We start from the raw sequence: 15,411 nt of genomic DNA on the forward strand, positions 1-15,411 counted from the left end.
CACCCTGCCACATACTCCCCCATCAATAGAAGGCACCTCCCGGGCCGCAAAGTAGTGTACTGAGGCTTATTTTTGCTCAAATTTAATATGAACATGCTCAGCCCCTTGTTGGGCGCCAATGTAGCTGCCATAAAATTTCCGAGTCCCGTGATGGGATTCGAACCACGGACCTTCTGACCGAGGTCAGACGCCTTGTCCACATGACCAAAGAGGTTAACCCCGATGCAAGCTGCCAAGGTAAGGATGTCATCTGTGGGATGACTACACGCCCTGCCACACTTATCCTGCATAACTACGTCTAAGGGCCCACTTGTCGCAGACTTGCCTTCCCACTCTGGCTTCAGAAAAATCATTTTGATAGGGTAATGAGCAGGAATGTGAATTGGTTGTGAAGTCAAGATCTGTAACATGACAGTGGCGAAGGGTCCTGCAAAAAGTAGACTGAAGATGGAAACAACATTCTTCTTCAGGACCATCACGAAGCACTGTCTTTCTTTGTCATAAGGTAAGCCATAGATGCATTAAGGAGTAATGCAGGATAAGTATACAAATGTAGAAGATATTTTAGATTTTACAAATTTTGACCTTGTTTTGTTGTACTCTTCAGTTCTCTCAAAATGCTGGACAGAGGTAACTGAGGGCATGTATGTTTCTCCTGATCATGACCTATATTATGAATATTTTTACAGTTTAGTATTTATGCAGAAAATATTTCAACATTAATGTTGACAGCAACATTTGTTAACTGTCTGTCTTTGTTGAAATTGTATTCTGTTGACAATATGTCCTGGAGAGCTACAGTGCCTTGCCTCTATTTTTTTGTTTCTTCTTTGTAGCAAACCTAATGACATTTCTTTTTTTTTCAGGAGTGTCTGCATGTTGTATTGCACTAGCAGCTTATCAGTGTGGCAAGGAGGATGTGTCTATCTACGATGGGTCGTGGACAGAGTGGTATCTACGTGCCCTGCCCAGCGACAGAGCCAACTGTCCACAGGAGTAGTCAGTGTCTTAGCTTCACGACAAAAGACTGAGTATCAAGTGGCCATCCGTCAGCCTCGACTGAACATGGTTGCAAGACGGTTTTATCACTCATATGATGTTTAGTACACAAAAAGGAAACTGACAAAATCATAGTGTCATAGTGTCTATCAGTCTGTTTTATGGTTTGGGGTGAATTAGTCATCTTTACAGCAGGCTAAGACACAGTTGGTGCTGATATACTATTTATTTTGTTCAAGTTACAATGGTGAACAAACAGATATACATTGGAAACACAGAGAGTCTGTACATCATCCTGGGTGGTTCGAGAATGAATCTGTGATCCATTCCTTAGTTGAGACGGCAGGGCTCAAGATAATTTTTCAGCATCAGGAGTTCGTACTCCTCATTATTTCAATAAAGGAGTACTGGCAAAACTGAAGAGTACACTTGGAATACTGAATGGTATTTAATGGATTAATCTTATATTTTTTATTTTAGATAGGCACCACAGCATTGCCACTCTCGTGTAAACAGGTCAATAAACAATAAATAATACTTATTTTCGTGGATGGTTAATATATAATGTGCTCCCAACTCTAGGGTATTCAGTATTATTTTTTGGGGAAAAAACAAGTATTATGAGCAGAAATTGTTTACACCGTATCCCTTCAACAAAGTCAGGTAAACGAACAGGTAATATCAAACTTAGTCAATACAAATTTGAAATTTGAGATAAAACATCACTAGAAATGAAGATTTACTGTTTAAATTGTATTTGCAGTTCTACTAGGTATTGTTTTGTATTTAGAGATTAGGATTACCGTGTGTACTTTCTCCTAAACTAAGCCGGAAACAAACCTTTTCTCACAATGTACCGGTGACTCGGTCCAAAATTTCCCAATAATATACTTTAAAGAATTTTAATGCAATGATCGGAAGAATTACTTTATCATGAATGATATATTCCAATGTCGTGTTATTTTAATTGCAGTTTTACTATATATACTTAAAATGATATTAACCAACTTTGGTACAGCTGATTGCTATTGCCGGATATTTTTTACGTACGGAACAATATAACCAGTCACCGTTGAGGCTCTCGCATTCGTACTCACAAAAACTCTATGTTGACATATAACAGGCAATTTAATTTTTTTTATGTATACTGCATTACTCCTTAATGCATTTACTGCCTACCTTACCTTACCTGTGATGTATTCCTTTCATATTACTATCACTGTTGTGTGTATTAATAAGTAGGTGATTTTCATGTGAAAAGACGTCTTTTTTCCCACCATGTGGCTCGTTGTTTCTGCAATTTTGAATTTGTTAACCTTCCAAGGTAGTAAAGTTGTTTGCAATTCGTAGCTAGGTATTTTTAACATGCTTATGTTTATTTAAGATACCTGTAGCTTTTGCGTTGCATGAAGTTTTCTGTGTATCTTTTCTGTGTATATACTTTCAAACTCATAATTTTTTTGCCGATCAATACATGTAACATTTCATCGGCAATCTATCCAATCTGTATTTATCACAACTCTCTATTTGCGTAACACTCACAAATGTATTTTGCAGCAGTCTCGTCATGTTGCAAGGAGGATGTCTCGGTCGCAGGACGCGATCGACTCACAATCTTCGGTTATTACCACCCAACATTTATCTTCGGGTGGAGCTATGTCTGTGTGATAGTGACTGCCGACATTCTCTCTCCTCCAGTTTCTATGATATCGGGCGCTACTGTGAGTATTGCACCTTCTTCAAATTTTGAGGCATCCATGGCTTCCACTGTGACGGTTCCAGCAACACCGGCGCATGCGTCTTATGACGCTTCTACTGGGCTAGCACACACACAAACCACGATCCAGCCAACATATATGGGCGTCTCTTCACAAGGGCTTGTGCCTAGCCCCCAGGCACTTCTACAAATTACATCAGCCTCAGGGCTTGCAGCGTACCCCATTATGTCCGCAACACGTGATAAGCTTAGCGCTGTACCACCTGCCTTCCTGGCAGCGCAGCAGATGTGCGCTCAACCATCTGCCTATGTACCAGACTCCAGTGTCAGGAACAACATGTACGCAGCAGACTACTCATGCCTCAATGTCTACACCGGCGTCTAACGTTTACCAAATGCCAGATGCGTGATCAGTCTTAACGCATATGCCTTCAGTCGGCGCCAATACCCCATCTCTACGTGGAAATCGTTGCACGAGTCTCTTTCACCAACAGCAGAAGTCATTCACCTATGAGGAGAGTGCGTCACCATCATTCCCTTTCTTCGGACTGATCAATTGGCCAGGATGGAGATTTTTCATTGAATGGAATACTCACCTTAGCCTAGTGCAAATGTGTCTTGTGTCAGTAGCGCCCTCCCCTGGTGATGGGGTTGATAAGAAAGATACCATATGGTAACATCCCTCATCGGTTCCTGTGTATCCTTTGTTGAAGGATATGTTTAGAGCATTGGACGAAGACTCTATAAAACTTATGTTTGCGCCTTCATTCAAGACAGCAAAATTTAGGAAAGATGATTTTCCTACACATGCACACATTTTGGACGAGGATTTACAGACGATGACTGAGTTTTCAAGACCAACCATGCTCAAAGTCCAAGAGGCCAGATTTGCGTTCATTGAAACGGAAATCAGGCGCATATTCAAACCTTCGTCAGCACTGGCATCTTCAACCCATGCAATGGATCAAGATAGTCAACCCGAAACGTTTAGACCATTTTCAGATTGGTAGACTTCCAACAACGTCAGAGTGACCACATTAGCAACCACCTCCGAGCTGCACTAGCGGAGGTTACCATTACGTGCCTGGTTATTTAGCACTTTCCAGCTGGGAATCCGAGTTTATGCACAGGCTCCTAAGTCAACCTTGGTCAGCTAGCGGATTGTTCAATGATGCACGCTAAGGTCTCCAATTACCTTAGGGACAAGACCCCGCTCAAGGCATTGGAGCATGTATCTCAGAGTTTCTCCCAGCAGGCATGCAGGTTGGGCAACTATAAACCAAGTCGCTCTTCTCTCAAAGAAGGTCAAGGCCAGGATTCTTTTTGAGGCAGAGAGTGTGGCAGAGGTAAACCTCAAGACTCTTATTAATCCCGCCGTGGTAAATTGCAGGGCCAGGGACAGCCATGACTGTGAACTCCCAAACCCAGTCGTCCCAGTCGTCAACACCCTAGGATGTGGGAGACTGAACCAGTTCTGGGAGAACTGGGCCATACTAAAGGACGTCTTCGTACTCAACATACCACATTACTGCCTCCGATTGACCTTTCAGGCAGTTCCACGGTTAACCACAGCTTGAGAATCTTGAGAATACCCAAGGAAGCAACATCTGCTACTAAAATCCAACAGACATCTTGTTGAAGAAAAGAACTGTAGAGATTATAAACGCCAGCAGCGCTAACACCAGGGTTTTACTCTCCCATGTTCCCATTACCCAAGAAGGACTCAGACAAGATGCAAATGATTCACAATCTCTCCATGTTCAACGAACATAATCTGGAATATCCACCATATTACCACCTCATAACGTTGAGACTGCTCAGAGGCAGCATCAATGTGTTCGACTCCTTGATCAGTCTCGACTTGCAGGATGTATACCTGCATAAATCTATCCATCCCTCCGACTGCAGATTCATCAGATTCCAGTTCAGTGTGGTTCACTACCAATGGGCAGTCCTGCCATGTGGCATTTCAGTGGCCCTGTGGCTATTTACACAGATAATCAAGCCTCTAACTGTGTTTCTACACCTGAGGAACATTTGGTTTGAGTCGTACATAGACAACTGTCTCCTGTTTCATCAAGACACACTCACGCTAGTATGCCACCAGGATTTTACTAAACAGCTACTATCCTAGTTGGATTGATAATCAACAAGACCTGTCTCCTCTGCATCAATCACACACACTTTGCCAACGGCAAGTGTTACTGTGGTTACTAACTTCAGCGCAAGATTTAACAAGCAGAGGCCACCTACCACTATGTCCAATCCAACAATTCCTGAATCCTTACATCAGGCGACAGGATCCACTCAAAGCCATCACTCTACCAGTCCATCTAACGCCATACCTCAATTGGTGGACGATAGTCTTAGGTGGAGACTCCTTATCCGGGTTAACCCCGAAACCACATCTGTTTGTAGACGCCTCCCTTCAGGGGTGGGGTACTCACTTACAGGGCCAGACAACCTCAGGGCTGTGTTCCAGCGCTCAACAAACATGACACAAAAACAATCTGGAGTTGGAAGCACTCATTCTGGCCATTTCACATTGGCAGAAACAGTTACAGTCCACACAACACAAACAACACAGACAATCAGGGGACTGCACACTCCCACTCCCAACAGACATTCAGATTCTTCCATCTAATGGATCGTCTGAAACTACAATTTATAGTTCTGCATATCCCCAGATGTCAGAACATACTGGTCGTTGCCTTATCCCAACCAGACAGGGTGGCTCCCAATAAGTGGAAACTTCACACAGGCATCTGCAGGCTTTGGTGGTAGTCATATTCAGCATCCCCTTGGTGATACAAAAGATTAAAGAGACAAGCAACCTTGCTCTGACTTTGATCGCCCCATGATGGCCAGCGAGGGGGTGGTTTGTCAACCACAGAAATCGTGCAGAAAACGATCCTCTGTCCCTCCCAGATTAGTCCAACCTACTCATCCACCCTCACAGCCTAATTGCATCACCCAGGGCCAGTCAGATTTCATCTTCATGCTTGGTTCGTCTTTAAAAGACGTTAAGTTCTAAGGGGTATTTGGCGCAGGCTGCCAAGGCTGTTGCATTAGCGCATGTTCCTTCTACCAGGGATTTATATGATGACAAGTGGGGATCATTTGAAACATCATCATCAAGATCCTACGACAGCGTCACCACAATTCTTAGCCGAATACCTCCTACACTTGCATACCAAAAGACACTTGAAGGGTAACACCATTACTATGTATTTGGTTGCACTCAATTCAGTGTTGGTCGTTCCAGAGAATCCTAAGATGACCAAGGTCGTTTAGGCTTTAAGAGTAATGCAGGATAAATATACAAATGTAATTTTTTATTTTATTTTACTAATTGTAACAAATATGACTTTTAACGAGGCAAAGTATGGTATTTATGATATATGTTTCCATTCTCTGTCAACTAAAGTTTGTTTCAAGGCGTCAATAACGGTTATCTGACTGTGGTTGCTGTAAATCACGGTGAGTTGTGCAATCTACCGATCCCTTCACAAATGAGTTCTCCAAAATTAATGTGAGAATATTGAAATCAAATGTTGAATATAATTATTAAAATATGTTGCAAACATAAGTCCAGATAAACAATAAAACCTTTTGTAACCAGGCAGTGTAATTACCTGATGCTTGTGGGTTTCACCGAAGTGGTAAACGTCTGAGACCTGCATCACTTAGGGCTCTCCTCCCACATTAAGCTTACACGCCGTGATATAACTGGAATAATGTTAAAAGCGGCATTAAACCCAACTCACTCACTCACTTACTATTGACAGGACACATATGCCTCAGTTGTTAGCTAAAGGGGCGTTCATGCTATACAACTAGTTGGTACAACTTGTATGCAATGAGTTGTTCGAAATTAATTTGTATTTCAATGCAGCACTGCGACATCATGTGAGAAGCTTGGGAAATAGTGATTCAGTACATTACTGCTTGAACCCTGACTGCCGAGTTAATTTAAGATTCTCATAATTCCCACGAATACAAAACCTGTGTCACATCATTGACAAAAATCCTGTATTTCGGCTGTCTTCACACTATAACAATCTTCAGTATTTCACCAGAAGTCCTCTTCACTGTCAACTATTCAAAAATTGTTGAGATAATAATAGTATCTCCCTTCCCAAGCCTCTTGCGCATGCATAACATGGGAATTATCATAGTTTTTATCCCCCATCACAAAGTGGAAGGGGGATATTGGAATGGGTGCCGTCTGTCCGTCCTTCATCCCTCCATCCATCCGTCCGTCCTTCGTCACATTTCGTTTCCGGAGCAGATCTTCAAAACCGTACCATATTTCTTCACCAAACTTGGCACATAGATAGGTCTAGTGGTGAACTGGTGCCTTTTGATAGTTTGGGATTTTAATTTTTTAAATTTTTCGAGTTTCCATGGCAACGACTTTGACTTAGGCTGAAAATGGCGGTAGTCCTCTTTTCGGAGCAGATCTTGAAAGCCATACCATATTTCTTCACCAAACTTGGCACATAGATAGGTCTAGTGGTGAACTGGTGTCTTTTGATAGTTTGGGATTTAAAAAAAAAATATTTTTCGATTTTCCATGGCAACGACTTTGATTTAGACTGAAAATGGCGGTAGTCCTTGTTTCCAGAGCAGATCTTGAAAACCGTACAATATTTCTTCACCAAACTTGGCACATAATGTCATCTCGCAGTATTGAATACATTTACTTTCTTGTTGGTAAGTTCTGCATTGCTTGAGTGTATGTTCCTCCAAAAGTGTCATGGACACGGTTGTTGCATTCACTGACTAACTTCACGCAGAAACACAACTCATTACAAATACAACAGTGTAACTGATCTTAAACCTACTCAACTGTATAAATACTGCCTCCTATCCTGTATATATTCTTGTCAACCATACTCTGTACTTCACTTGCTTGATAACAGTGTTAGAACATACACCGAAACCATCCTCTTAATTGTAATAAAGAAGTTGTTCGTCCATATGTGTCATCCTTACTATTTACAAATTTAGTTACATATTCTATCATAAACTGCAGATGGCAAAACAACACCAGTAATAACTTTTTTAGGTGCTGCAATTAGGCCATTAACAAAAAGGAGCTAATACATTGAACACAACTGGACATGTCATATTGGCAGCGGATATGAGTATTTCATGCTTGTTTTATTGGTAGTTGTAACACTATATTATTAAAGCTTGTATCTTCAGTACCCATGAAGATCCCGGTTAGAATTGGTCTTCCCATGGTCAACCCATGCTTGCTGTAAGAGGCGACTACCGGGATCGGGTGGTCAAGCTCGCTGACTTGGTTGGTTGCTGATGCAAGTCATCGTTTCCCAATTGCGTAGATCGATGCTCATGATATCAATCACTGGATTGTCTGGTCTAGACTCGATTATTTACAGACCGCCGTCATATAGCTGGAATATTCCTGAGTGTGGCGTTAAACAACAAACCAACCAGCCTGTTTAAAGGTGAACTTTTAATTGTAATTTGCATTTTAGTTTGTCCCATGTTTAACCGAGTCTACCGAGCAGACCCGTCCTTGTTTTAGCCCCTTCATGCCGAACCTATGGCAGGGTAAATGCAAGTACTATCTTTTACCGCCTTTTGGTTTTACGCGACCAGGGGTCAAACCCCAGACCTTCCGCTCTACGGGTGAAGGCTCTTCCACTAGAGGGGGCACGGGTGGCCCAGTCGTCTAAGGCGCCGCGATTCGCTGTGCAGAGTTGCGTCCCTTGGTCACGCCAGAAACCTATGATTGTGGTTTCGAATCCCGGTTCGCCCCGACTATGTTTCTAGGTTTGTCAGCACCATACCCGTGCTCTTGGGTTTCACCGGTATGACTTAGGGCTTTCCTCCCACATTAAGCTGACACGCCGTGATATAACTGGAATACTGTTAAAAGCGGCGCTAAACCCAACTCACTCACTCACTCACTTTTCCACTAGACCACGGAGGCGGCCAGGAAATATAAACATGCTGTGGATAATATTTGAGATCCCATTCCAGCCACAACTTCTAACACACTGGAGTTCATCTTCTCGGTGTATTTTTCGAAGTCGTTCAAATTAAAGATAAGATGCTGTGTGGTATGATGTGCGACGCATCACGCCGACCTGTTTGTCCCAGTTTTCAGGAGGCCGTATCTTTCCATCCACGTCCGGCATGTCATTATGTCACTGTCTTTGAGACGTGACAGCTGATGTATCACATTATGTAGGGGTACTTGTAGATTACACACAGACGAAGTGCACTATATACAGTGGCGTGAGGAGCGTCCAGCCGACGCCATGTTGTAACATGACATTGTGAAAAATTGAAAGACGTTTGGTTATGCCCATGAAAATAACAATTTATTCTGAAGAGACACCGTCGTTGGGTAGAATCATGACCCACCTCGATAACATAACTCTCTTGTTCAAGACAATGGTAAATCGACTGAATACGAACAGCATGTGAGCCTGGTTTGATCACTGATATGTTATATGGGACAAGGTGGAAGGGGGTTCTTGTACCAACAACAGGCACCAGTAGTATGATAGACATTCCTAAACATGAGATCAATGTGGTATGTAGTTGGGGATATATGAAACAGAAGTAGTTCGTCTAACGTTTTACTCCTACGCAGACCCGTGAAGATTCCGGGGTAAAATAGGTCTTCAGCAACCCATGCTTGCCGTAAAAAGGCGACTATGCTTGTCGTAAGAGGTGACTAACGGGATCAGGTGGTCAGACTCGCTGACTTGGTTGAAGCATGTCATCGATCCCAATTGCGTCGATCGATGCTCATGATATCAGTCACTGGATTGTCTGGTCTAGACTCGATTATTTACAGACCGCCGTCATATAGCTGGAATATTGCTGAGTGTGGCGTTAAACAACAAACCAACCAACCAACTCATACGCAATTCTACATGTCTGTTACCTCCCGTGAAGGCGCTTTATAACTCGGGCCATGTACCTTTAAACCTGCCAACAAGGGTATCCCTTCTTCGATCATCTTGACAATTCAAGTATGGATGTTTTGTTACCGTCACTTTGTGTCGATTGAATCCATGCTCACTCTGAGACAATATAACAGGAACCGACTGAATCACCCGCCCACAGATACAAACAGAACACATGTACAGTCGGAGTAGCCAGAGAACAGTCACATGCCATTCCACTCAATAATAATAAGTCTTCGCTACCGAAGTCTTCATTTCAATAAACCACAACCACTATGTCCAACATCCCATTTTAACAAACCGCAACCATATCTCCAATACTGTATTATATCAAGCAATCGATTATTTGCTTTTATTGAAAGGCTCATAGTATACAATATTTTCAAAACTGATGGGTGGTCTCGGGGTTATTAATTACATCTGTTCTGTTCAACATTGCATGAGGTCAAACAGATATATGGATAGAGTACATTAATGCTATATATCTATTCATCTTCAGGTTTACAAAGAAGTATTTGCCGATGTATTTACGACGGATAGTATCGTATTTGGGGCAAATTAGAAGGAAATACTTCTGTTCGATACATCCTTTCTTTTCTATCCATTCCTATTTCGTACAAACGTTTATGGGAACTACATCTAAACTAGGCTTATGCGACGTGTTTATCCAAACGTACTATGGTAAGATAGGCTTCAGTACAGATATATAACTTATTTGGGAATAAGAGAGGCATTTCCTTGAAACCATCAGGGATGCTGTCCACTTTTGCAAGTACATTTATTATAATGTCTGCAGTATTGTGGACATGAAAATATTTGGATTTTATACAGACTTATCATTGTAAACATATCCATAGCCACAATTTAGTTTTGAAGTAATTCTTTAGTGCGATGCGCCCAGTTGCAGTTACCTTGTTTTTCATATATCATAACATTTCCTTGGTGGCCTATTACATGGTATTTTTATAAGCTTAAAAAAATATCCAGTAGCCAGGATCACCCATCCACAAAGCGATCTTAGCCTTCGAAGACCGTAAGCCTTCCTTAAAGTAAGTGAGTTACGATCAAATTAGCGCTTGGTCGATTTGTGGAACGGGCCCAGGCGTGCCTGGAAGCAAACGTGGAAGCAAACTTGGACGTATGTCTGTCTGGTCGTTGGGGTCGGGTGTTGTGCTCCCTCAACCGGTTGCGTACGCCTCTGCCACTAATTGGTCTCAACCCAGGATTTGTCCAAGCCCTTAATGTGTCAGTTTGGTATCAATTCCGTTGATGCAGCAACCTAATGTGGTTGTCTCGTTGGCGTGACGTGACGTCAATCGTGGACGTCATGAGTGCTGCCCTGCTATAGATAATGTCACCAAAGAGATGATCTTTAGTTTCGATCACCATCAAAATGTCTGGCAATTTCGTTTTGCGTCATTCCTGTTCACAGCTTAACCAAGGCGCGTAGACGTTTATTTTCTCTTTTTTTAGATCACATGGTAGCTTATCAGTCATTGTGTGCTGTTCACATAAAAAATAACACGTGTGTGAGTATCATGCTCCCAAACAAACACGCAAAAATCCAAATTGTGCGCAGAGCTTGAACATGCGGGTTCAAATTGTGAATAATGGCGAGATGTCTTCATGAATATGTATTGAAAGCTACATTATTTAAATTCAGAACAAATTATTTTTTATTGAACTTTATATATATTCCGTTAGAAAATATGAGTATATATACATAGGAAATCGTCCACACTCTCCATTTACCACAATGTTTGGAGTACTTGCTACAAGCAAGAAATACTGCGTTTATAGGGGGTTTCAAAATCACTAATGCATCTGAGTTGAGCTAACTCTTAAAAATGCCTCCGAGACAGTATCTCAATGAACAGACAAAATTTTCGAATTGTGGGTACGATAGAGGCTAGGACGTCCATATCCAAGTTGCCCGAATGTTTGGCGAATCAAAAAGTGGACTTTCTGGACTGGGACAAGTACCGTCAAACGGGTGGGGTTGCAATGAGACCTGGGCGTGGCAGGCCTTAAAACCGTCACCCAGACTAGATCGTCTTATTACATTAATTGCGCTACGCAATAGCTTCAAATCTGCTCAAGGGGCACGGGTGGCCCAGTCGTCTAAGGCGCCGCGATTCGCTGTGCCGAGTTGCGTCCATTGGGCTCGCCAGAAACCTATGATTGTGGGTTCGAATCCCGGTTCGCCCAGATTATGGTTCTAGGTTTGTCAGCACCATACCCGTGCTCTTGGGTTTCACCGAAGTGGTAAACGTCTTAGACCTGCATTACTTCGGGCTTTCCTCCCACATTAAGCTGACACGCCGTGCTATAACTGGAATACTGTTAAAAGCGGCGTGAAACACAACTCACTCACTCACTCAAATCTGCTCATGTTATCAATGGAGAATTCCAGGAAGACGAATTTCCACATCTACGCCTAAAAACTGGTTTTATGCAGCCCGCCTGAACGCAAGGCTTCCTGTGAAGAGTGTGACCCTAACAGCTTACCACAGATAGCAAAGATTGGGGTTGACAGGGCAAAACCAGGGACAGGATGTGCGCCAGTGGCGTTACACCATGTTGACAGACGAATCACACACATATCTCACGCACGCCATTATAACATACCACAACCCCTATCTCACGCACGCCATTATAACATACCACAACCCCTATCTCTCACACGTCATTATAATATACCACAACCCCTATCTCTCACACACCATTATAACATACCCAAACCCTATCTCACACACGCCCTTATAACATACCACAACCCCTGTCTCACATACACCATTATAACATACCCAAACCCTATCTCACACACGCCCTTATAACATACCACAACCCCTATCTCACGCATGCCATTATAACAAACCACAACCCCTATCTCCCACACGCCCTTATAACAAACCACAACCCCTGTCTCACATACACCATTATAACATACCCAAACCCTATCTCACACACGCCCTTATAACATACCACAACCCCTATCTCACGCATGCCATTATAACATACCACAACCCCTGTCTCACACACCATTATAACATACCCAAACCCTATCTCACACACGCCCTTATAACATACCACAACCCCTATCTCACACATGCCATTATAACAAACCACAACCCCTATCTCACACACGCCCTTATAACATACCACAACCCCTATCTCACGCATGCCATTATAACAAACCACAACCCCTATCTCACACACGCCCTTATAACAAACCACAACCCCTATCTCACATACACCATTATAACATACCACAACCCCTATCTCTCACAAATCATTATAACATACCCAAACCCCTATCTCACACACGCCCTTATAACAAACCACAACCCCTATTTCCCACACGCCATTATAACATACCACAACCCCTATCTCTCACACACCATTATAACATACCCAAACCCTATCTCACACACGCCCTTATAACATACCAAAACCCCTATTTCCCACACGCCATTATAATATACCACAACCCCTATCTCTCACACACCATTATAACATACCCAAACCCTATCTCACACACGCCCTTATAACATACCACAACCCCTGTCTCACATACACCATTATAACATACCACAACCCCTATCTCACGCATGCCATTATAACAAACCACAACCCCTATCTCTCACAAATCATTATAACATACCACAACCCCTATCTCTCACACGCCATTATAACATACCCAAACCCTATCTCACACACGACATTATATTATACCACAACCCCTATCTCACATACACCATTATAACATACCACAACCCCTGTCTCACATACACCATTATAACACACCCAAACCCTATCTCACACACGCCCTTATAACAAACAACAACCCCTATTTCCCACACGCCATTATAACATACCACAACCCCTATCTCCCACACGCCATTATAACATACCACAACCCCTGTCTCACACACGCCCTTATAACAAACCACAACCCCTATTTCCCACACGCCATTATAACATACCACAACCCCTATCTCCCACACGCCATTATAACATACCACAACCCCTGTCTCACATACACCATTATAACATACCCAAACCCTATCTCACACACGCCCTTATAATAAACCACAACCCCTATTTCCCACACGCCATTATAACATACCACAACCCCTATCTCCCACACGCCATTATAACATACCACATCCCCTATCTCACACACGCCCTTATAACATACCACAACCCCTGTCTCACATACACCATTATAACATACCCAAATCCTATCTCACACACGCCCTTATAACAAACCACAACCCCTATTTCCCACACGCCATTATAACATACCACAACCCCTATCTCCCACACGCCATTATAACATACCACAAACCCTATCTCCCACACGCCATTATAACATACCACACCCTATATCACCCACACGCCATTATAACATACCACAACCCCTATCTCCCACACGCCTATATAACATACCACAACCCCTATCTCCAACACGCCATTATAACATACCACAACCCCTATCTCACGAACGCCATTATAACATACCACAACCCCCATCTCCCACACGCCATTATAACATACCACAACCCCTATCTCACACACGCCATTATAACATACCAAAACCCCTATCTCACGCACGCCATTATAACATACCACAACCCCCATTTCACACACGCCCTTATAACATACCAAAACCCCTATCTCACACACGCCATTATAACATACCACAACCCCTATCTCACGCACGCCATTATAACATACCACAACCCCTATCTCAGGCACACCATAATAACATACCACAACCCCTATCTCCCACACGCCATTATACCACAACTCCTTTCTCACACACACCCTTATAACATATCACAACCCCTATCTCCCACAGGCCATTATAACAAACCACAACCCTATCTCACACACGCCCTTATAACATACCACAACCCCTATCTCACGCACGCCATTATAACATACCACAACCCCTATCTCACACAAGCCATTATAACATACCACAACCCCTATCTCACACAGGCCATTATAACAAACCACAACCCCTATTTCCCACACGCCATTATAACATACCACAACCCCTATCTCCCACACGCCCTTATAACATACCACAAACCCTATCTCCCACACGCCATTATAACAAACCACAACCCCTATCTCACACACGCCATTATAACATACCACAACCCCTATCTCCCACACGCTATTATAACATACCACAACCCCTATCTCACACACGCCATTATAACATACCACAACCCCTATCTCACACACGCCATTTTAACATACCACAACCCCTATCTCCCACACGCCATTATAACAAACCACAACCCCTATCTCACACATGGCATTATAACATACCACAACCCCCAATCTCATTAAAATCAGATCTTAGTTCTCGCTACCGCTTAACAAAGATCTGAAGACATCCCATTACAGGTCACGTCAGACCTACCTTGCGCAAACTTTGACCGATCAATGGAATGACTGACAAGAAGTCGACATTAGCCAATCAGAAGGCAGCTTTCTCGTGCTTTACGGCACTAATTTCAAATTGGCGACTACGCCTCGAAACATATTTTGACAAATTCTAAATTTAAAATTTGAAACCTGAACAAAAGAACATTCTCGAATGGCTAATAGATGGTCTAGATTGTATGGATTCAGTGGTTAAGCCCGTAAATATCGTTCGGAATACCCCGTGTTAAAATTTTCGAGGCTGCATGATGAGAAATCACATTCCGACTGTCACTTTCA

General features: G+C 42.7%; 1 protein-coding gene across 1 annotated transcript in view; it reads left to right on the top strand.

Moving 5' to 3' along the window:
- The window catches only part of LOC124123003 (3-mercaptopyruvate sulfurtransferase-like), a 52,368-nt gene extending 45,468 nt beyond the window's left edge, over positions 1-6,900 (top strand). The window contains exon 3 of the mRNA XM_046486239.2: positions 867-6,900. Coding sequence (XP_046342195.1) covers positions 867-1,000 — 134 coding nt within the window. The 3' untranslated portion in view covers positions 1,001-6,900. The remainder of the gene's footprint in view (positions 1-866) is intronic.
- Positions 6,901-15,411: the final 8,511 nt, after the last annotated feature.

This window comes from Haliotis rufescens, unplaced genomic scaffold (genome assembly GCF_023055435.1).
Source record: "Haliotis rufescens isolate VD_foot unplaced genomic scaffold, xgHalRufe1.0.p SCAF_28, whole genome shotgun sequence".
Taxonomy (NCBI): Eukaryota; Metazoa; Mollusca; class Gastropoda; order Lepetellida; family Haliotidae; genus Haliotis; species Haliotis rufescens.